This window comes from Suricata suricatta, chromosome 8 (genome assembly GCF_006229205.1).
Source record: "Suricata suricatta isolate VVHF042 chromosome 8, meerkat_22Aug2017_6uvM2_HiC, whole genome shotgun sequence".
In the NCBI taxonomy this organism is placed as follows: Eukaryota; Metazoa; Chordata; class Mammalia; order Carnivora; family Herpestidae; genus Suricata; species Suricata suricatta.
This window is the reverse complement of record NC_043707.1, coordinates 43,271,159-43,295,682: the sequence shown is the minus strand read 5'-3', so window position 1 is coordinate 43,295,682 and position 24,524 is coordinate 43,271,159. Positions and strand designations below refer to the sequence as shown.

The 24,524-nt window shown below is 48.8% G+C and overlaps 1 protein-coding gene across 1 annotated transcript in view; it reads right to left on the bottom strand.

Moving 5' to 3' along the window:
* The window catches only part of ZNF697 (zinc finger protein 697), a 25,286-nt gene extending 768 nt beyond the window's left edge, over nucleotides 1-24,518 (bottom strand). Inside the window, exons 1-3 of the mRNA XM_029945959.1 lie at nucleotides 24,448-24,518; nucleotides 2,155-2,432; nucleotides 2-791 (exon numbers count right to left, since the gene is read on the bottom strand). Coding sequence (XP_029801819.1) covers nucleotides 2-791; nucleotides 2,155-2,395 — 1,031 coding nt within the window. The 5' untranslated portion in view covers nucleotides 2,396-2,432; nucleotides 24,448-24,518. The remainder of the gene's footprint in view (nucleotide 1; nucleotides 792-2,154; nucleotides 2,433-24,447) is intronic.
* Between the last annotated feature and the right edge of the window lie 6 nt (nucleotides 24,519-24,524).

Here is a 24,524-nt window from a genome sequence, read left to right as displayed (position 1 = left end):
GCGCCGGTGGCTCAGCAGGTGCGAGCTGAGGCTGAAGGCCTCGCCGCACTCGGGGCACGGGTAGGGCTTCTCGCCCGTGTGCAGGCGCCGGTGCTTGAGCAGGTCGGCGCGCCAGCTGAAGCTCTTGCCGCAGTCGGCGCACAGGTTGGGCCGCTCGCCTGTGTGCAGGCGCAGGTGGTTGGTCAGGTAGGTGTTGCGGCTGAAGCCCTTGCCGCACTCCCCGCAGCGGAAGGGCTTCTCTCGAGGAGGCCGGGCCAGCGCGGGCCCCGCCCCAAAGCCCCCCGCCACGCCCACCATCCCCACCACAGCGCCGCACTCGCCCGCAAAGCCGAAGGGCTCCAGGCTGGTGGTGGCGGCGGCCTCGGCGAGGCGGTGAATGCGCTGGTGCTGCAGGAAGGCAGCTGCGGGGCTGAAGCTCTCCCCGCAGTCGGTGCAGATGATGGGCGTGTCCATGATGCTGGCCATCAGGCTGTCGAGCTCGCCGAGGTCCACGGCCACGGGATGGTGGAGCCGGCTGAAGCGGCGCTGGGCGGGCTTGTCGCTGCGGTGCCGACTCCCCAGGGAGAGGTGCCGCCGCCAGGGCAGCATGGGAGGGGGCGGCTGCTCCTCTTCGTCCAGCCGGTTCTCCCCAGCGCTCTCCTCCTCCTCCTCCTCCTCCTCTTCCTCTTCCCGGGGGCTGCGAGAGATGCTGTCGGACTCAGACAGTCCTGGGAACATCGCCATCTCAGCGATACCAGACGGGTAATCTTCCTCTCGGAGAGCAGCCCCTTCTTCCTCACTCAGCAGCCCGTCTGCAACACAACGGGGGCCAGTGGAGGTGACTATACGTGGCGCTCAAAAGGTAAACCCAGGGGAAGCCAGCCTCAATAAAGGTGTGGGCCACGGAGTAATCCCCTCCCGTGGGCATTCTCAGCCTCTCTCCAAGGCGCCCAGGATTTCAGCCTCTTTCCCACCCAGTGTGTCCCGGGGAAGGCCTACCAGGGAGTGTGCTCTGAAACCTGGAGAAGTCTCACTCACCTGTCCCCTTGGGGGGCCAGTCCTTCCAGCAGCGATGTCGGCCAGGCCCTACCCACGGGGCCTAAGGTTCTGCTCCGCTGAGCCGCCTGAAGGCCTGACAGTCTGCTTGAAATGGCCACATCTGGGCCAGGTGGGACCCTGGGATCTCGGAAGAGATGAGCCCACTCTCACAGCTCCCAAGACAGGACCACTCCAGCCAACCACAAGGAAAGACCACCTGTCCTAACCAGGTAATGGGCTGATTTTTAAAATATAATTTGTTGGGGCAGAACAAACCACCCCAACTTAAGGGCTTTACTATGTAAGCTGGGCAGGGGGAGCCAGCCCAGGGCCTAGAGTTTAGAGCCTGATTCAGAACACACACCTGTCGGTCCCTGGCAGCCATCTCTAAGTCGAGGGCATTCCAGAAACTTACTAAGATATGAAAGACCATGTGCTTGTATATCAGGGGAGGGCGGCAGGAAGTGTCAGATGTGTCACAGGGGAAGGAATGTAACATCACAGTCTTGGCCATAAGGTATTTCAGTTCATTCCTGTCCCCTAGGCACAGGGCAGTATGAAGCAATGAATCCCCAAACGGGAACCAATGCCTTGGTTCCACCAAGGAGGTGGATGGAGGGCCAGCGTTTAGTCTTTCCAGGTCAGGAACAGCAAGGGACTTGGCAGAGGCCTTGAGCACTTTGGGCATTTCTCCATGTGAACCTGGGCAGTCACTTCCCACTGAGTTTACTTACCTGCAAACAAAGATGATGACTGTAACTGTGAACACCTGCATGCTTTGTTTGCTCAGTGCTGTGCTAAGTTCTCCTATGCAGCACCTCATCTACACTCTCCCAACAACCTGATGAGGGAGGTTCTGATCCTAGCTGTGTTCCTTCACGTGTGGCCGCAAAGGTTCGTTTATAGCAGTGTTCTGTACACTGAAAAGTGCTGCGCCAGTGAGGTCCCCTCTTCATGCATGTTAGCCAGTACTGCCCACCTCAGACTGGACTGAAGAAAAGGCTGCTCCTCAGGCTTCTGGTGGCACCAAATCCGTTTAACCGTGTCTGCTAGAGTGCCGTCCCTGCTTCTAACGCTGGAGGAGCTAGAAATAATTGAGTGAGGCAACTTCCAGGGAAACGCCAGCTTCCTCCTTACCTGGACAGATGTCAGACACCATTTCCCTCTCCTCAGGGTCCCTTCCTTGAGTCGAATGCTGGGGGTTGGAGCCCATCTCCTGCTCCAGGCAGTCTTCTCTTTTGTCTGCGTCCTGTGGATGAGAGCCCATTGTTTCTTCTGGGTCCCGTTCCCTGTCTTCTGAGTTCTCAAAATCCGAGCCCATCCCTTTGTCTTCCGAGTCCTGGGCTTCACACACACCCTGTTTATCTTCTTGTTCCATCCAGAAAGAACAGGACAAGGGACGGGACCAGGGACCCCTGTTCCAGACAAAACACAGATAAAGGTCACTTCAGTCTGGCCTCCTGCCCTCACTGTTTCTGGCTTGGATTTCCGTGAAAATCAGTGGCACAGACCAAGAAAGCACGTAGAGGTCCATGCCCCACGTGGCAAATCTCTGCCTCACCTCTCATTTTAAGATGCACAGAACCAGCGCGAAGGAGGCTGGTCTGGGAGTACAGAAGAGTAGCGGCTACTCTGAGACTCCAAGCCCACTCCCACTGGATACAGGTTAATCTGCTTCCATCTTTGAAGTGGATTATTCTATCAATGCGGCTTTTTAGCCTTAACAGTGGCTGCTCCCATTTTTCAGTTGAGAAAACGTAAAGCTCAGAAGGAAACTCTGTTAGCCTCGGACGATGAGGACCTGCCACTTCCCGACAAGCATGGAGCCAAGATAGTTCAAGCTTTAGCTGGTCGGCAAGGGGTGGAAAAGGATGCATGGACCCTTTATATTAGAAGCCATCTCTATAGCCTTATTACCTATTTTGCCTTATTTAGTATACTTTAATTGTTGAGAGCCCTTGACAAGGACATGACCCTCACACAGTTGGGAACCCCTCCACAGAACAGAACATGTGAATTGCAGGAAGACAATGACATCAGAACTCTAAACCTTTTGTTGATGTCGGGTTTACATTTAAAGGCCCCTTGCCAAGACTGAGCAGTGAAGCCAAAAATAATCCACTCCTGCCATCCATCACTCCTGCTGCTCAGCTCAAGGCAGCAAAGATGTGGAACTGAGACTTTGAAGCGTCCAGCACTTTCGGGCCTCAGCAGCCCCCAAACAGAACTCGCAAGCACATGGCTGAGCAAGATGCTATCTCCTCAGCTGGGAACCTTTCCCACCTCTACTGAGAGGACTTCCCCGAGGCAGCCCTGGCTCTGCAGGCTCTTGCCAGCCTTACTCCAAAGTCCAACGCAAGTCAGTACACCTCTCATGGTCTGTGTCCTCATCAGTGCAAGGAGCACAGTGCTACTTAGCCTTTCTCCCAGGGAGGATGTCAGAAGGAAACATTAGGGGCACCTGGGTGGCTCAGGCAGTTAAGTTTCTGACTTCGGCTCAGGTCATGATCTCACCTGAGCCAAAGTTGGTTCGAGGCCCGCACTGGGCTCTGTGCTGACGGCTCAGCCTGGAGCCTGCTTCAGATTTCTTGTCTCTCTCTCTCTCTCTCTCTCTCTCTGCCCCTTCCCCATTCTCACTCTGTCTCTCTCTCTCAAAAATAAATAAACATTATAAAAAATATTTTTAAAGGAAACATTTAAAAAATGCTTTTGGGGGTGCCCGGGCAGCTCAGTCAGTCAAGCATCCAACTGCGTCTCAGGTCATGATCTCAAAGTTTGTGAGTTAGAGCCGTGCTGACAGCTCAGAGCCTGGAGCCTGCTTCGGATTCTGTGTCTCCCTCTCTCTCTCTGCCCCTCCCCTGCTCATGCTCTGTCTCTCAACAATAAATCAATGTTTAAAAAAAATTTTTTAAAGCACTTTGGAAAACACTGTAGAGAGGAACTGATAACTCTGAGTTTTACAAATTGATCCTCTTGAGAATACATATGTCATTTCCCTTTTTAGTATGAAATACACTATTTCTCTTTTAAGTCCTGATGCTGTTCTAGCACACCTCAGACATACTGGCACCACCATAATTTTGGCAGATTCACTGTCCTAAGTAGCATATTAGATCTCTTCTCAAAGATGAGGCTATACCCCTTACATTAGAGTGAAAACTCACGCCTGTCCCTTGAACATTGTAAGAAAATGGCTGTGTCTGAAAATGTTTAGTCAGCAGTGTCCAGCAATGTCGCCGAGCTCCATTAGAATATTTACAGTTTAAAATGCAGCTTCTGGGGCACCTGGGTGGCTCAGTCAGTTGAGCATCTGACTCTTGACTTCGGCCCCCAGGGATCAAGCCCCACATCGGGCTCCACGCTGAGCTGAAGCTTGGCATTTCACCTCTAAACCCTTTTAAAAAGGACACAAGACCTTCTTAGTACCTCAGAGCAAAACCAGAATGAGAGTACTTTCTCATTTGCGATTTCTCAGGAACCAAGAGATAATTCATACCAGAGACAGTAAGCAAAGAAAACAGTTTTTATAGATGTCAGAAAGAGAAAGGAAAAGAGGCAGAGGCTGAGTCCCCCAGATGGGGCTGGGATGTGGAAGTCACAGCTGCCACGCTCAGGAAGAAGGTTCCGAGCTCCCAAAGGGAACACGCCCAGGTCCTCCTCCGCACCGGAAGAGGGAAGATAAGGTACACTCTAAAAAGAGTGGGAAGCTTCCGGCACCTAGAGGGACACCATTCATTCATGGTGCAACATCTACGCAGATTTCTTCCAAGTGCATTAATGTTAGAGCAAACCTGGAAATCTGCATGCCCCACAGTGTGGACTCAGTTCTGTTCACACCATCACATCATGGGATTCCAGGCGGCTATCAAGTAACAGAGAAAGCTATTTAAAAGTAAGGAACTACCCTTCCAGAAGAAGGAATCAACTATCTCCTGGCCACTTGTAAGGGTTTTGCATCATTTAATCTTAACAGACCAGTGGAAGTATATGAGCTTCCTCTCCGGAGACAAAGCCATGGGCCCTGAAGGTGTGACTAGCTCAAGGTCACACAGGTCATCCGTGGTACCGCAGAGATTCAGGCCCCTCCAGTAGAGAGATTCCAAGGCCCACCTTCTTAACCAGGAGCCTAGTGTGCTGCTTGGGATCACTCTTCCTTCTTGTGAACATCTGTATTTTCTACAGTAAGATACATTTTTTTTTTTTGTCAGCTAAAAAGCCAACTTTGTCTCTACTGTGACAAAATACATTAAAGGAAAGGCTACAATTATTTTAGAAACAAGAAGACAAGGACAGAAGTTGTGTCTCTCTCCATCTCGAGAGGACCTCCTCTTCAGACCCTGTTATCTCTACGCTGCGGCATAACTAAAGTGTCCGTCAGTAGTGCCGGGAGCACTTCTTGTTCCAAATCCTTTCCCACTCATTCTCAAAAGAAAAACTAGCAACATGTTTTCCTGGGCAAGGCCAGGGTTGGCTAATGATTGGGTGGTGGGGCCCTGTGACAGATCTGCGGCTAGACCACCCGATGTTCAAATCCTCTCCTCCCTGTCCGATACTTAGCCTTGTGCAAGTTACTTAACCTTGCTCATCTTCAGATTCTGCACCCACAAAAACAAGTACGCTGCCGCCTAGCCTATAAGACTTGTTCCTTGTATCCTGTAAGATTTGTAAAAGAGTAGGCATAGAAACACGATGTTATGAAACTTAAGCCCACTTCTTGATATAAAAAATTACACACACACACACACACACACCTCCTAAACTGAAGGTCACAGCTATATTCAGCAAGAATGGCCTTTGGCAGGGGCAAGGCTCTATTAATGACCAGCCCACCCTATGGACACAAGAACCCGGGAGGGGCTAGCTGCTTGGGGGATCTGGGGTGACAGAAGAAGGTTCAGTTCCATATGGGTCTGGAGCTATTGAGAATGCATCCTGTATTCTGCGAGTAGAAGCAAGCTGAATGAGGTGCATGCCTTGAGAACCCCTGACTTCCGCTATGTGTAAGGGACAGCCCCCTCCCAGGCAGAAGAGCCAGAAGTTTAAGAAGGGGGGAATCAAACAGGTAATGGTGGGAGCAGTCAGGCAGACAAGATTAATTTTGCGTCTGTTTCTAATCACTGAACTAGCAGCCATGAAGAAGAGTCCAGGTCTTTGGCCAGCACAGCCACCATGGTGTGTGACTTTGAGTATCTGCCCCTTCTGGGGCAGGTTGGGTCTGAACGTACCTGAGAGCTAATCCAAGGGGACACCACTGTCAGCTTCATTAGACATTTTCAGCTGCAACTTTGTTTCCTCAACTAGCCCAGCAAGTGGTGGACTCCCCCAATACCCACCCCCACCCCTTTCTCCTGGGTGCAGATCACTTCAGGGTGGGGTCAGGCAACTTGGCCAAGGCCGCTCAAACCCTAGCTTTTAGAACTTGAGATATTTTTGTGTTTGCTCCACCTACCCCATACCCCCAACTCAAGAACGAGTACTATTCATTACCCTATAAAGTCCCTAGGAAAATGCTCAAGGGCCTTCCACACACACTCAACCCCATTTCAAAGATTAATCAGATCAATCTGAAGATAATGATACCGAGGGGATAAAGGATGTTGGAAGAAGGAAAGAAGGGAAACAGAATGAGGTGGGAGAAGAGGAAGTGAGGCCAGTAGCAGAGCCAGAAATTAGAATTTAACTAGAGTGTACCGGCCACATTTTCCCAGAGGCCCCCTCTGGGGCTCTCTGCAAAACCCAGGGCTCTCCTAAGATGATAGCCCCACCACCCCTCCACTTCTCGGAGTCAACAGATCTTCCCGGGAGCAGGGGTGGGGGTGGGGGGGACCAAGCACACATCTGTCCCTCACCCTCCCGAAAGATAAAGCACCGGCTGTCTTTCTCCACCGTATCTGGCGCGGATGGCACCTGTCATGCCACCTCTGGCCAGGGTGGGTGGGGTGGAGCAAGGTGCCCCCAGGCCCCCTGCAGTGAGATGTCTCCCACCAGGGGATGCAGCTGATTTGACTCCAATAATCCCATCACTCAGGGAGACAACCAGGAGGCTCACCCAGCCTGCTCTACGCGGAAGAAAACCAGGGGTCAGCAGATGAGCTGCAGGTGACGCAGCTCCTAGATGGACAGGACAGGTTCGGTGTGTCCCCGAGCTTTGACACCGGTGCTCGGGAAGGAGGCACTAGCAGGTGCTGAGCCCCGGGAACCTGGGGAAAGCGCGCGGCCCACTAGGGGCCCTGGGCAGATCAAGGGGTGGCCCTGCGCACAGTCCTCCCCCTCCCAGATCCTGGGAGGGGGAGCGCCCAGGCGGGGAAGTCATGTGCCAAGGCCACTGCCAGGTGGCTAGGAGCCAGGCCGGGGGGGCTGTCATGTCAGAGGAAGGAAACGGCTGGGCGGAGGGCCAGGAGCGGCCCCCACTCCGCCTCCCCGGGGCCGCAGCGCCTTTCCTGTCTCCCAGTCCTATGGAGGGTGCCTTCCTTGCCCCCGCGCCGGCTGGCTGGCCTCCCAGCCTTCCCCCGCCCCCTGACGGGCCAAGGCCCCCAGCCTTCACTTCCCACGCCCCCCGCGCACCACTCCTCCCTGGGGAGGGTTTCCATAGCAGAAGCAGGGCGAGCCGCCCGACTGGGGAGAATGCTGGAAAAACAATCTAAGTCTGCGGTTCAAAAGGCTGAACTCATGACCGTAGCTGGGGTCTAACCAGGGATTCCGGGGGGTTAATCATTTGTCAGTCCTCAGCACAGACTGAGTAAACAGTCAAACAGCACCAGCCTCTCAGGGGACGGGGCCAGCAGGGTCCTGCCTCATCACAGCTGAGCCTGAGGTCAGAACGAACCCGAGGCCAAAGAAATCCACTGGCCCGCATTTGCCCAGATGCCTCCGTGATGGAGGACAAGGTGTCCCTATCCAAAGGCCGAAGCTGGCTTCTTCCCCAGTCTTACACCCAGACTGCCCAACCCCAAATACCAACCCTCCCGAGTGGCAGGCTGCCACATGAGTGAACATTCATTTCCCACAGAAAGCCAAAAGATTACTGCAGCGAAAGTACTGAGTACTGTCCAGACAGGAGAAGCTAAAATAATACGGTTTCCTCCTTGTGGTTACTGCTTTTTTACCTGGAGGGAGGAAACCCCAGGTTGAAAAAAAGAGAAAGGCTTAAATCAAGGCCACAGAGAAATCAATTCCCAACTCCAGCGGTCAAAGCTGGTCGGAGACGCCTTCCAATCTCTTTGGTCAAGAATAGCACAGATGTCCTTGGGGTCAGGCATTTCCTGTCTGTTGGTTGTGCTGGGGCCCCCTCAGTTTGGCCAGAGGGGCCTCAGCTTGTCACAGCTGTCAAGCCTTCCCCAACACTCTGCTCCTGCCACAAAAAATAAGAGTGGTTGCAATTCAGAGACGGATCCTAAGTGCCCTCAAAATTAGACCATCTGCCCTCAGATGAGAAGGCACAGGGGCTGAAGATTCTCATGCAGGCATTTACTCATCCATGGTTTACATTCAACTGATTGAAATGTCTGGCCTGATGCACAGAGCATCCCCTCCGTTCATGATTTTTTCCCCTCCATTCTGCACTGCACTGTAGCACAACCACTACTTGGATACACCCTCAGCCTCTTCTCGCATCTTGCACTTGGGTTGTCCTAGAATTGTCTTCAGACACCTCCTCAGTAGCCGCCTCAAATGTTCCACATCTGCATTTCATGGAGTCATAGAGCTGGTAACCCCTTAGTTCAAACTCCTTTACAGATAGGAAAAGTGAGGCTCAGAAAGGGAAACGGACCAGGTCAAAAATGGAAAGGCAGTTTGCTGGAAGAGTTATGGCCAGAAAATCTCAACGATCTGATGGCATCTCCAACGATCTTCCCATCTCTTCGACAGAAAACAGCCAGCCAGATAAATCCAGGGCATAGAATCACTTGTCCCCCTACCACCACCCCCGCCACACCATTTGTCAGCATTCTCCAGAGAAACAAAACCAACTAGCTATGTAATAGAAAAAGAGTTACTATAAAGGACTGGCCCATTATGGAGACTAAGAAATCCAAAATCTACAGGGTGGGTCAGAGATCCAGAAAAGATGAAGCTACAGTTCTAGTCCAAAGGCACTCTGCTGGAGAAGACCTCCTTACTCAGGGATATCAGTCTTCTTTTTCTATCCAGGCCTTCAACTGATTGGATGAGGCCCACCCATATTATGGAGGGCAATCTGCTTTACTCAAAATCTACCAATTTAAAGGTAGAAGCCTTCAGGGTTTAGTTTTTTTTTTTTTTTAATATTTCTTTTATTTTTGAGAAAGAGAAGGAGAGACAGCATAAGCAGGGGAGAGGCAGAAAGAGTGAGGTACACAATCTGAAGCAGGCTCCAGGCTCTAAGCTATCAGCACATAAGTCAGATGCCTAACTAACTGAGCCACCCAGGCACCTGAAACCTACCAATTTAAATGTTAATCTCATCCTCAAATTCTGTCACACAAACACTCAGAATGTTAGATCAAGTATCTCTGTATCTATTTAGGTTCAGCCAAGATGATGCATAAAACCAATCATGACATACAACAGCTTAAAAAAAAGTCCATAATAATCCCATTGTAAGTCAAAATTCACCGGTTAAAAACATGTTCTTTTTTATAGAAACCATTCCTATCTACAGATAGTTGAATACGGCCTCTGGGTGTAGGCAGCATATAGGACAGCAGGGAGGAATCAAAACTAATCTTAACTGAAGAGCCACCCAGACACACAGATGTGTACAGGCACACACTCCCACTGCAGAGAGAGATGCAATTTAACAATCTGTTTCGCTGAAGGACAAGAGAGAGAAAGCAGACTTAGAATGCACAGCAGGCATATGTGGGATGTGGAAATTGTTAATGAACCGCTTTGACCTGGAGCGTAGATGCTGGGATCCTGGTTAAGGTTACCAGATGGGGTCTGGTGACCCCGGAAGTCTTTTCCACCACAGATGACTCTGTGGTCCTATTTCCACTTGAATGAACAATCCTCAAGAGAACACCAACAGGGAGAGAGGGGCGCTGGAACCAAGCGGTCTGATGCATACATTTAGTCACCCCAGTTTCCCACCACAGACTCAACAGGCAAAACTGCTCTCCTGATCCTCTACCCAAAATAACTGTTTGGCATCGTCAATGAAGAATGGCTGGCGTGTTCCAGACCAGCAGACAAGTGACACCTCTTTGCCAAGGTGTCTTCCAACAAAGAGAAGGCAGGAAGAAAAATGTAGAGACAACTCCTGATGATTCCATTTTCCTGCCTAATTAAACTGTAAACTCTAGAGCTACAGTTTGTCCTCAGCATAGAGTTTACATACGCTGAAAAACGGGTTTTTAAAAATCACACACTTGTGTTACTCTTATTTCCTTAAAAATAACATTATCAGGGGCACCTGGGAGGCTCAGTTGGTTGGGCGTCTGACCTGAGCTCAGGTCACGGTCTTGCAGTTTGTGAGTTCGAGCTCCGCGTTGGGCTGTGCTGACAGCTCTGAGCCTGGAGCCTACTTCTGATTCTATGTCTCCCTCTCTCTCTGCCCCTCCCCCATTCACACTCTGTCTCTCTCACTCTCTCTCAAAATTAAATAAAAACATTAAAAAAAAAGATAATAACATTATCAGCAAAGCCCAGATCATAGGAACCATAGGAGACATGTGATCCACTCTTTTTTTTAACAACAATGCCCAAAATAGCGAGAGTGACACACAAGAAGGGAATTTCTAAGTCAAGACTTGAGATGTCTCAACCAGCCCCAATGTACAGATCTTAGTTGAATTGTAAGTTGACTAAAGTATAAAAACTAATCACAACATGACTGGGACATCATGAATGCCGACTAGATATTTGATAGTAAAAAACCTGTTCATTTTTTTTAAGGTATTGGTAGTGGGAATAAATTTACAAAGAGTTCTTCTATCTCTAAGATATTCATACTGGGATATTTGCAGGTGAAACGGTATGTCTGGAATTCGCTTCACTTGAAATGAAATGTCTGGAATTCCAGGACAAAGGGCACTGAGCAGGGATGCAGACGAAGTAAGATGACCATTCAGTGATCTCCGCTCCTGCTGAAGCAGCGCGGTGTAGGCAGTTTTATCACACCACTTTGCGCCCTGTGTGCTAGGAAAGTTACTAATAAAAAGCTGTCACATGGAAAACGTATGCTTTTGCTTCCGAAATTTAAGGCTGATTATATTCATTTAAATGCTGAATAGACAGTAATAAAATATCAGTGACTTCCACAAAAGGATTACCTGCTTTTACGAAGTATGCCAAATCAGGATGGTTACGATGCTAAATATTGAATAGAGCCCATGAGAACTGGGGAAAGAGACAGTGGGAGGAAAAGAGATGAAAGCAACTTAACTTTGATGCTTTTGAGCCTTTTTTTTTCTTCTTATGATAGAAGAATAGCTATTATATGCAAAATAACATCAGACAACTGCTTTCACTTTCATCAACTTTTAGATTTCCAAGGAACTCAAAAATGAATCTTGCCGTAGCCAGTGCTTCTTATTTCCACCGTTAGTTCAGCCACTTTACACCCAAGACTAAGGGAGACAAACCTGACGAGGGGTCACGGTCCTGACGAGTCTGCCAGAGGAATGCTTTGTCCCCAGGAAAAGCCAAAATGACAAAATGATGTGAGTATCCAACAGACTGAGTACATTGATAACTGGGCATCCCCAGAACGATCTTCTAAGGGGATGAAAAATGTAAGGCTATGTGTCAGTGGAAAGGCAGCACACTAGTGATGTACCAAAATGTGATCTCCAGGAGATGAGCTCTGGCAGGGACAGAATGACTTTACTAGTCCACACTGAGAACTGTTACATTCAGAGAAATGTTACTTCTCGGAGAAATGCCATGCAAATTTACTCACCTGCTTTACAAAGAGAGAAGCTAGACAGTATTATGTTCCCATTTCAGGGTGGAAACCGAAAGCTCACAGACACTGCCCGTTTCAGCGAAGGGTGCACAGAACTGGCACAGGACACAGCTGTCATCCAGGAGGTGGTGCATTTGTCTCAAGATGGAGATTGTAGCATCCAAGGCTCATTCACTCTTCAAGACCATAGTTCCCAAGCCAATTGTGAGGCTCAGGATTCCTAATGTCCCCTTGACCTTCGGCCCCTGGCATTTCCTAGAGAGAGTGGTGGTCCAATACAAGCTTGGAAACAGCACAGTGGTGTTTTTCTTGGGCATGGGTTCTTAGCCTCAGAGCCTTCAGAGTCCATGAACTCCCTGCAGCCCTATGTGAATGTGCCTACAGAAACTTTCTTCCAATGAGAAAGAAGGTCCATGGCTTTCCCTCAGACTCAGAAAGAATTCACGGCAAACACAGTCCTGTTATAAACAACTACTTGCCAACTACTACCAAGGACTCGTGATACATTCCCTATGAGCGTATTTCAGAAATCCACAGTGGTTTGGGGGAAGGGGCCTAAGAGCCCACTGTACCCTCCATATGCCAAGGAATGTTTCAGTGGGTTGGTGGAGAAGGGAAGATGCTGACAATAGATCCCAAATCAGGCGGTAGCACAGACACGTCAGCTAAGGACAGTGCAGAATGAGGTGCCCAGCAAGAGGGGAACCTGCCCGATTGTCTGCTGGTCTCATCCAGCACCCTATTTTGCAGATGCAGAAGGCTGAGACTCAGGAAGGCTAAGTCAATTACCCATGAACGTACCAGTTAAGGGCAGACACGAGCTCACATCACTGACATCGCAACTCTTGTTCCAATCCCCCTTCTAGCCAACCCCAGGCAGCCGATGGCACTTGAATGAAACACTCACGCTGATGATCGGGGCCTCCCTGGATCTTAGCTCACCTGCTTTTCCCTTCCTAATCACTTGTGTTACATGGCAGGTGCACTAAGAGGGACTTACGTTGCTCTTCAAGCCTTCAGCACACTGCCTCTCTGGGATGTAGCTAATTTATACAAGTTTGACCCTGGGTTTACAGCTCCCATCAGCTGCTTACTTGGGCAGCGAGTCCAAGCACATTAATCAAGCCATTACCTACTCAGGTCACAAAATGCTTTGTTAGCTAATCCTCCTTTTCTCAGATGAGAAAGAACTAAAATCTGGCCAAAGTCACCAACTCATTCCTAACAAGTCTTCAGAGTCTTTGCAGAGTCATCCTGCCTGCAAATAATAACTTGGAAACACCCAGGTGAAAAAGAGGATTCTGGGAGTAACGCAGAACTCCACAATATAACGAGTTGGCTCCTACTTCATGGGGAGTGAGAGTGTGCCAGGCATGCTCATCAACATGGCCCATCACCACTAGTACAGTTTCTCAGATTCCCCTTCTTTTCTATTACAGCTTCTTGCTCCTGCTGCACAGCTTTGCATGCCCCGTATGGGAGGTCATGCGCGAGCTAAAGTCTGCTGAAGAGACGATATGCAGGTAATGAGACAGTATCACGGTATCTGGGGCTGCGAATGTCTTTAAAGGATCCCTCCTTTTGCTGACAAGAAAAATGAGGACTAGGGAAAATAAGTGGCTTGTCTGAATTCACAAAGGTGGTGAGTCGGTGGCAGAAATGTGACTGCCCTCCAGGTTACGGGATTCCCTTTAAGTTCCATCTCCCCGGCCCTGCACGCTCCCAGCCGGCCCCGTCCTATTTGCGGATGTAATGCTCTGGCTTTACTGATACAGCATGTCAGCGAGGCTACCTTCTTCCTGTTTCTCTTGGTCTCTTCCAGACTCCTGCTAATTTGTTTTTCTCTTTTGATTTTTCTGAGTTTTCCTCAGACAGTATTCTTCAAACTTCTCTTCGTCTGATGCTTAGAAATGGCCTCTAATTTAACTGTTTTTCTTAGGGAAAACAGAAATCATGTTGGCTAGAAAAAAAGCAGTCATTTGAGTTAGCTTTGGCTTAATGGACTGTTACAGTAAACAGTTAATAATCCCAAGTCTGTGGTACACACAGCCTCAGAAAGAAAAGTCATCAGAGAGAGAGAGAGAGAGAGAGAGGGAGAGAGAAACGAAAGCACAGGAAGCATCAACCTGAAGAATTAGTGCTGGTTTTATGCCATTTTAAAAGAATTTTAAAAAGCATTTTCTACCAAACTACAAAACTCTAAGAAGGGACACTTTTTCTTCACATTATTGTTTTTTAAATGCTCCAAACCAACAATCAAACTCTATTCCCTTCTGCAGCGCCGTTTTTTTTTTTTTTTTGGCCAACAGGTCTCACAAGTTCCTGGGAAAAGGAGGGGCCTGTGAAGGTGAGCCCTGATACAGGGCTTCCCCGCCACACACAGCAGCTTCCCCGTGAACCGCCGGCTTCCCAGGTGGGGCCATCCCGGCAGACCGTATTCATTGCTAACATTTAGAGAGTCAGGCTCACACCAGTACCAGCTATCATTTCCGAGCTTCCAAATCCAGTGGTCTCTTCTTTGATCTTGCCATTGTGGGAATTAATGAAGGGAAACCTCGCTAAAGTGGAGTCTGGATGGCAGAAGGAGAGGCTAAAAGAAACAGCCATACTGCTTAAGAACTGTCAATCACAGACCCGGATAGAAGATGTACATTGCTTCTCCTGCAAGAAATTAACTACCCTGCAACTCAGCCAATGGGAAGGTCATCACCCTACACTTGGGCTTGTCTCCAGTGGGTGTGCATTAGTAACAACCTCTTTCCGCTTCCTCCTTCTCCATAAAATAACGTTCCTCTCCTTTGCGTGCTGGACTTACCTATGGTTTTGCCATCGCTTGCGTGTCTCAAATTACAGTTCTCTTTTCCCCCAAATAAACCCATTTTACTGGTAAAATAACTTTTTTTAAGGCTAACACCATCAACACTGTAAAGTGCTTGGTATATATAACAGGGATTCAGTACATGACTGCAGAAATCCTGTCGAGGCACTTTCCTTGGAAATTCTCTCCTTCCTGAGTATCCAATGACACTGTCCCAGGCCCCATGATCACTTACCACCTCTTCTTTATTTTTTTTAATTTCATTTATTTTGAGAGAGCACGCAGGGGAGGGGCAGAGAAAGGGAGAAAAGAATCCCAAGCAGGATCTGGCTGTCAGGACAGAACCCTGACATGGGACTCGATCTTAAGAACCATGAGATCAAGAGTCAGGCATTTAACCAACTGAGCCACCCCGGCTCCTCTTAACGCCTCAAACAAGTCAGGCTTCAAGGTTCTTGTTTACACTTTTTTCTCTCCCACCTCTCAATCATCGAGCCCCTCTCCCTAGGTTTAAACAAGTATCTCTGCCCAGAGACCTCAGTATTTGAACCTCTTACCCCAACCCCTGATATGCACTCCAGGTCCGTGTTTCTAATGATGCACCAAGCATCACACTTGAGAGTTTTAATGCCACTTCCAGTCCGAAGTGCTGTCCATAATGTCACATGGGACACAGGACAGGAGGCATCCACAGACCTGATTTCAAACAGTAATTTGCCTCTGACCTATCCTATCCCCCAGGGGAGTTACTTACCTCCTGGAGACATAGTTTCCTTGTCTATGCAATGAGAAAAACAAATGATCTTGAAAGGCTGCTGTGAAGACTAAATGAACTTGCACTTGTCATGTATCTGCCCCTAGGCAGACCAAAAAACAGGGGCTCTTCTCTGGAATCTTTGTTACAAATCAGCTCCTCACAGTACACATTTCTGTTCATGCTTCTCTGCTGTTACTCATCAGGCTCCAAACCCTCGAGTCTGACCCTTCCTCACCCCTTTCAATCAAATCAGTTTCCATGTCCTTCCTTTTATTTTTCTTCTTTTTTTCTGTGGCCACTATTCACTGCAATAGACACTCTTACTAGTGACACACACCTACATACTGCTGCTGGGTTAAAAATTAGTTGCCACTCCATGTTTTTCATGCTCAGAAAACTGATGGACTCTGCCATAGTCTTCGGAGACACACATTCTCCAAGTCCTCAAAAATGTAGCCCAAGATTCTCTTACCTCTACTCGGCTAACCTCAGGCAAAGCGGTGATGCTTTAAACCTCTCCTGCATGCGTTCCTCCTCAAGAAACAGCAGTGAGGGGTGCCTGGGTGGCCCAGTCGGTTGAGCATCCGACTTCGGCTCAGGTCATGATCTCACTGTTCTTGGGTTCGAGCCCCACATCGGGCTCTGTGCTGACAGCTAGCTCAGAGCCTGGAGCCTGCTTTGGATTCTGTATCTCCCTCTCTCTCTGACCCTCCCCTGCTCATGCTGTGTGTCTCTCTCTCAAAAATAAATAAAAAACGTTAATAAAAAAAATTTTTTAAAAAACCCAGAAAGAAACAGCAGTGATGCATTTCCTGGGAGGAAGTAATACCTGTAGCTGTTAAAAGCTCAGATTCTGGAGCTTCACCCGCTGTATGAATCCAGCCTATTGCTCTATAACCTTAAACAAGTTGCTCAATCTCTTTGAACCTTGGCTTCATCATCTATAAAATGGGTATAACAACTGTATGTACTCTATAGGATGACTGTTAAGTGCTCAGAGAGAATTATTATTGTTTCACTTTGTATGAGCCTTTAGGGTACTCTTCCTTATCTTACTCTGTCTCCTGTTAGTTTTTAACAAAACGGTCAGTTTTTAAATTACGATAATTTGCATCTTGTTTGTTTTCTCTCCCTCCCTCCCACCTCCCACTGGCAGCTCCTACTGGGAACATATTGATTTACTCACTTTGGTTATTCCCCCCTACACAATGAGCCCTCAACTATTTCTCAAAATGCATAAAATTAGGTGTACTTGTTTCTCTCCCTCAGTCCCAAAAGTAAGAACTAACAAGGCCAGGAAATCTAGTGGTCTGGCCAAGATCACATCAGGTAAGGCAGAGCTATGGAAACTACCTAGCTCTCCTAACAGGATCCAATAATCTGTCAGCACCAAGCGCCAAGCCTGCTTAATTAGCCCGCTAAAGAAGCAGACATGGTAGAAAGTGGTGATTAGATTGAGAAATTAGAATGTTCTAGAAAAAGAACCCTCATCCCTTGGCCAAATGCCAACACCCGTTGTTTGCATCCAGTTGTCCTGCTGGAGTCCTCCCTTCACTCCAAGCTTTTAACACTCAGTTCAGCTCTGCCAAGAATGGAGGTGTCACAGAGCTGTGTTTGTGCTCATGGTGAGAAATGCCACCAGACTCTCGCCCATCTGAAAGGGATGGTGGCTTCTCTGCTCACTCCTGGAGGAAAGGCAGGACCAGAATGGACAGAAATTAAATGATGTATGAAAAAGACTCATAATCACCCTCTAGACATTGCTTGGTGGGGGAGGAGCTAGGCGGGGAAGGCACATCAGGAAGCACAATCAAATACAGGAGAAAACGTCTATTTAACATTGTAAGTGTCTGTTCAGACCAACGCTTCTCTGGCTGTGTTCATGGGTTTTGTGTTTTGTTTTCATTTTCGACTACAGGAAGGGCATGCATATCTTGTTATCTCTCCTACATATAATCATCAGCCTAGAAACCCCCTTTTCCTCAAGGGTCCAGAATTAAGCTATGGGACAAACATAGGTTCATGAAGACGTTTGTAAAAAGGGCTCATGCTCTACAGGAAGTAGGTGACCTGAAATATTTACCAAACTACTGATTTGATCAATACACGTGAGGACCTGGTAGGGAGTAGGGAAGAAATAAAAGGAGTTCTTACAGCAGCTAGCTCTGAGCTAGTCCAGGCTGAGGTCACAGCCTAGTAAGATTCAACTGACATGTACCTTATTAAAAAAAAAAGTGAAGGAACATTTCTTCAGGTTTATTTTACATGTGATTTCTCATTTCTGAGGTAAGCTGGCTTTACACTAAGATAGATCTGGCACACGCACACACACATTCACCAAAAGGAGAAAAACATAAGAAAAGTTCATGTATTTAAAAATATATCAAGAGATTGAGAAGGCAAGCCACAGACGGGGAGCAAATATTTGCAAAAGATACATCCAATACAGGATGGTTATCCAAAAGACACAAAGAACGCTTACAACTTAACAGTAAGAAAATGAACTACTTGATTTAAAAATGGGCAATGGGCACCTGGATGCCTCGGTCCGTTAAGTGTCCGACTTCGGCGCAGGTCATGACCTCACGGTTCCTGAGTTCGAGCCTGGCATCAGGCTCTGCGCTGACAATAATAGAGAGCCTGGTTGGGATTCTCTCTCTCTCTCTCTCTCTCTCTCTCTCTCTCTCTCTCTCTCTGTCTCTCTCTGTTCCTCCCCCATTGGAACTTTCTCTCTCTCAAATAAATAAATAAATAGAAACTTTTTAAAGATTCTTTTAAAAAAATTTAAAATAAGTAAAATACAAATGTGCAACAGATCTAAACAGATGCCTCACCAAAGATCTGTCAATGGCAAAGAAGTCTATGACAAGGTGTTTAACACGGTAGGTCACTAGGCATCTACAAATTAAAACAACAACAACACACTACTACACATTTATTAGAATAGCAAAAAACTCAGAACGCTGACAACATCAAGTGCTGGTGAAGATGGAGAGGAACAAGAACTCTTTCTTAGCACTGATAAGAATGCAAATGGGTGCAGCTGCGGGGGAAGACAGATGGGCAACTTCTTACAAAACTAAGCCTTTCATACCATACAGTCCAACATTCTCACTCCTTGGTATTTATGCAGATGAGCTGAAAACTCATACCCACACATAAAAACCTGCATGTGGAGGTGTATAGCAGCTTTAATCATAATCACCAAAACTTAGAAGCAAGCAAGGCATCCTTCAACAGATGGATAAACTGTGGCACATCCAGAAAACAGAGTATTATTCAGAGCTAATAAGAAATGAGCTGTCGGGGCGCCTGGGTGGCTCAGTCGGTTGAGCGTCCGGCTTCGGCTCAGGTCATGATCTCATGGTTCGTGAGTTCGAGCCTCGCATTGGGCTGTGTGCTGACAGCTAGCTCAGAGCCTGGAGCCTGTCTTCAGATTCTGTATCTCCCTCTTTCTCTGATCCTCCCCTGCTCACGCTGTCTCTCTTTCTCTCTCAAAAAATAAATAAAACATTTTAAAAAATATGCTAACCACATGAATATGCACAGCACTGAGATGAAAGTGACACATTTCTGATTAATAAAACCCAGAAAGAATGGTTCCTGTTTTCTAACTTAAGGTAAGATCCTAATTAAGTTCTCAGGAGACAGTATATATCTGAAATGCCTCTCTGAAACAGGCAGGATCGCTCCCCCTAACCACATCTTTTTACAAATCACAGCACGTCCAGGATGCATACTTGAAAACTTGCACATAGCCCCTCTGCACACCTAGCTGGAAGACTGTTGCTAGCGTAGGGGTGCACAGCGAATGACTTGCTGAACAAAGGCAGGAATCCCAAGAACCCTCCTATTTGCCTTAAAATGACTCATGTGATTAAAACAGCCCCCCAACACAATGTGTTTATACCCAGGCTTCCAAAGTGCTGTGCAGCCCTGAGGTCGGGGAAAAAGGAGGTGTAATTGGTCTTGGGAGATGGATTCAGTCTTGTGGTGGGTAACAGCCTTTCCCACCTGAAGAGGGGAGGCTGCTGATCTATTTCACCATCCCTGTTAGTATGTGATGCAATAAAGTCCAAATCCATACCCCACACACAAGTGATGCTGCTCTCTCAGAGGTAAAAACGGAATGAACGCTCTTCCCTCCTCACCCCTGCCTTACCTCCTCCAGCCCAAACATATCTGTAGAAGCAGGGAAACTTCTGGTTTTCTCAGGCGTGCAACAAAAAGGCCCTTCCTATAAGATTATGGGACGAGGAGGCCATGACACTGAGGTGGGAGGTCCTAGAGCAGTGGCCCCACCCGTGCTACCCAATTATCCATAAAATACCACAATCATTCATCAGCGATGTCGTCAAGCTCATGCAATTCACCAATACACGGGTGGGCTCTGGCATATTTTCAGAAGGTGTTTATTTCTTGCGGCAGTCATGTGAAAGGGATGAAAATTAACCAAGAAAATGATCCCTTCAACCTCTCTCCCAAACTGTCAACGTGCAAATAATGTGTCCTCTAGGTTCCAACAGTGCTTTGCCTTAGTGTTGGGCATCTTTAAAATTTCAGTCATTACCAATTTACCGTCAACTCAACTCAGTTCCTGAAGGTCCGCACACAGTTCCTGCCATGTGCAGGGAATACACAAACATTCCCTTCACCGTGGGGTTGATTTGGGTCCGCTTTCATTAGTAAAACACTGAGCTCCCAGTATTTTGGACAATGCAAAAAATGTGAAAAGAGGCTGAGTGCGACCTGGAGTGTCAAGAAAGGCTTGAAGGGTAAGACTTGGCCCAGAGGGAGGAATAGAAAGAATTCAGATAGGCTGGGAGAGAAGGGGAAAGGATTTGAGGCAAGCAGTTCTGTGCTAAAAGGTTTTACTAGGGATTCTGAACCTGAGCTTTCCAACTGATGGCCCTGGGAGTTTAAGGGCATAAGAGTAATGAATTTATGAAAAACCCAGTACCTCTCAGAATGAGATCCACTAACATGAATTGAAAAATCAGTGTTGCCGGCAGGAAATTTGGAAAGTTCGGGAAGAAGGAAGGGAGATCTGGCAGTTTTCTCCCAGAGCAAGGAATGGGCCATCCTTTGGGACCAGGTTTGAGAGTCAACAGACCCAAATTCCAATCTATCTCCATATCGGAATCTGGGACTTGAAGCGAGTTTCTTTCACTTCCCTTGGAGCCCCCGTTTCTCTGTTTTTGAATGGAGATCATAATAGGCAAGAGCGGAAACTATCTAGTTCAATAGTTGATACGCAGTGTTCAATAAATTGTAACCGTTGCTGTGATCAGGTAAAAAGGAAACATGAAGTTTCCAGTTAAAGCTAAGTGAGGAACTACAAGTTACAGCGTCTTGGGGGGAAATCTGAGAGTCTCATCTGCCTTGTACTTTTATATACTATGCTTTAATCCTGGTAGATGGCGTGGGCTGTAAAAATCAAAGCAACATGGGAGCACCTGGGTGACTCAGTCAGTTAAGCATCTGACAGGCTCAGGTCATGATCTTGTGGTTTGTGGGTTCGAGCCCTGCGCTGGGCTCTGTGCTGACAGCTCAGAACTTAGAGCCTGCTTCAGATTCTGTGTCTCCTTCTCTCTCTCTGCTCCTCCCCTACTCACACTTTCTCTCTCTCTCTTTCTCTCAAAAATAAATAAACATTTAAAAATATTTTTACAAAGTTAAAGCAACATGAGAGATGTCAGTGGCTTCACTCCAAACATCAGGACAGCCTCTGCAGTGCTGCTTTCTAGAAAGCACATCTCACCTTCACAAAACTGAGAGGGAACAGTCACCTCCATCCGTGCAGGAGCCAGGCCAAAGGTCACTGATTATCCACCTGGGATCAATGCATTCTGTACCCTGTCTATAAGAGTCTGAAAATGTGGGCTGGCAAAGAGCCTATTCAACAAACTTGTAACTAATGTCTTTGTACGAGACTCTCCGGTGGATCCTTCTAGGGCCTCTTAACCTGGAACAAAAGGAAAGTTCCAGACTATTATGCATCAGGTGCCTTAAATCCACAATTGCCATGAATCCTCACGGGCCTATGAGAAAGGGTTCATCCCTTTTAGGAGAAAAGAGCCTGGATGCCTCAGTTGGTTAAGCGGCTGGCTCTTGATTTCAGCTCAGGTCATGATCTCCTGGTTCTGAGTTCGAGCCCCACACTGGGCTCTGCACTCACTGCAGAGCCTGCTTCAGATCCTCTGTCTCCCTCTTTCTGTTTCTGCCCCTCCTCTGCTCTCTCTCTTTCTCTCTCTCTCAAATAAATAAATGTTAAAAAAAAAAAAAGAAGCCATATACATGCTTTCCATTCTTTCACTCATTCCTCATTTACTCATGCTTTTGAAATAAACACGTGTTGTGCACTGCTAGGTAAAGCACAGGCTAGAGTGACCATTGCCCTCAAGGGATTTACAGTATGAAGGGGAGGAAGATGAACATCTAGAGCTGACAAGACAGACCCAAGGTGTGAGTCATCCAAAAGACACAAAGTACCATGGAGGATGAGATGAATTCCGGCTGGGAAGTCTGGGAAGACTTCCAGAAGGGTGCTACCTCAGTAGGGCTAGGATTTGCAGAAAATAGTCAGAGGCAGTGCAGGGATGCTGAAGGAGCACGGAGTTCAACCTGGTGGAGACATGCGGGTAGAAGAGTGTCTGTCGCCCCTGGGAATGGGGAGCTGTTTGCTGCAAGATGGGCAGGGAACCTGGGGCGCTCTGGGCCCAGCAGAGGGTGAAGCCTACAGTAATTAATTAATTAATTATTACTGTTTTTACTTTTAAAAAGCCCACACAGCACTGGCATAACCTCAGGCTCCAGAACTCTTCAAGGTCACCGCAGCTTGCTGAGGGTTTTTTTCTCTCACTCTGCAGGAGCTGGGCGAATCTTTGTCTTCATTTATCATCTTTATATCAACTTTTGCCCTTCCTCCTTCCCTTAAATGGAAGCTAGAAATTAGGCAAGCATGTAGATTTTGAGGAAATCCAAAGCTTTCTGGGGGGAGAGAGGAAATGCGGTGCAACTGCATCAGCCTTAGTCACACAGCCTTGGGTGAGGTCAGCCGGACCCCGCCACTCCGGCTGCTTCAGCTGGTTCCCCCCGGTCTGATTTGCTTCCATTCGCCTCAAGCCCAATGGTGTTTGGAAGGCCATCAATGTTTTCCTTTGTGTGTAAGGCAAAGGGTGGCCTGACTTCCCATTCATGACTTTGGTTCACTCCAGTGCCATCTTACTCTGTTTGGGGGCCCGGCTGAACTTTGGACGTCAAATTCTCTGCCAACATCAACCACCACCTCCAAAACACACACACACACACACACACACACACACACACACACACACACGTGCAAAGGCACACATGCACACACACAGCCGAAAATGTCCCAACTCAACATCATCTTCCAGACGGACATAACGTTTCCTCTTTATATCGTCAGTCTCATGCCCTCAGCCTGGACAAATTGGATCTCCACCTACCCCACCCCACCTCCATTCTCCGACCCTTCAGACACCGGTATCAATAGGTTGTTTCCCCCTACAAACCATCTATATAGGGTGCGGGGCTGTGTGCCTCACCACATCCTTCTTACCAGGAGCCCTGGCCTCGCCACCAAGTAGCATGTTTAAAGGTTCATTGGGCTCTTAAAATACAGTCCACGTTAACTAATATCCATATGTTGGTTTGTTAAGAGCAGAAGGGAACCATTTGGGTGCAGCACTAAAAAAAAAAAAAAAGACAGCGGAAAGGGGAAAAGGAGAAACCGAGGTCACTTAGGCAAGTGAGTTCCCAGGCAGCGGGAGCGCTTGGGCCTTGTTCAAAGTTGCCCACCTCATCCATCACAGCTCCTCGAAGATAATTAACCTGCTAACCATCATCCAACCGCCTTTTCCACACCCGCAGTCCCCGGGGGCGAGGATAACGCCAGAGGGGTCTTAACCACAGGTTAAGGACACACGGGCCGCTCTAAAGGCAGGGGTACACGGCCCCACTGAATCAGCCTGGCGCTCCGGTAGCAAGGGGTGGATGACTCGTTACCGGGGGTAGGGGGGCCAGTTAGGAAAAAGGGAAAATCGTGGAAAATCCCAGGGGAACTGGTAACCCGATTCTCGAAGCCTGGCCATAACCCGCACTGGCCGTTGGGCCCCTGTGGCCGCTGGTCCTCCCACCCCCCTCCACCTCTTACTCGCCCTGTTCTCCCAACACGCGCCTCACCCCAGGCCTCCACTCACACCTTGACCCTCGGGCGAGCGCGTCAGCTTTGCCCCGCCGCCCACCCACCCGCACGCAGGGACACTTGGGGTCGGGAAGCCTTCCAGGGCTAAACGGCGACCCTCCGGGGCGACGAGCTACTGCCCATCTCCCCACCCACCCATCTTTATTGTGCCATTTGCCCAGTCTGATGGCAGCCCAAGCTGCTGATGGGAGTCGGCTAGAATGCAGCGGAGGGAAAGGGAGGAACGCGTTTCGCAGGGACCCAAGATGACCCGCTGCCCCTCCTTGGAGTGCCCCACCCCCACTCTTCCAGCGTCGAGTGGGGTGGGGGCGCAGACAGACAAGGGGAGGGAAGCACGTTCGGTCTCTGTCCGCAGCTGCACACAAAGCCCTTCACCTTCTCCTCGCCTTCCAAGCTCCTCCCTGGGCTTCGTTTTTCCGAGGGTCTCGGATGCCCCCTTCGGTGGTCGGCGGGACGGTCCCACCAGCTCTCGCAGCGCCGCCTCCTCCCCGCCCCTCGCCACGGACACCGGGAGGGAGCTCAGCCCGGGCTCCAGGGGAGCCGCCAGAGCCCCCCACACGCGCGGGGCCCCTGCGCCCCGGGGGAGCGGACAGCGGGCGGGTCTGCGCGGAACAACTTCGCCCAGCCGCTCGGCCACCCGCTCATGGGCTCACAGCCCACTCCCGCAGCGGTCGGCTCGGGTCTCGATCAGCCGCGTCCCCGCGCGGCCGTGAGCCCAGCCGCAGCCACGCTCCTACCTGCGCGGCGAGGAGCGAGGGCAGCGCGCGCCCCGGCCGGAGCCCCACGCCGCGGCGCGTCTGCCCTTGTGCTGCTG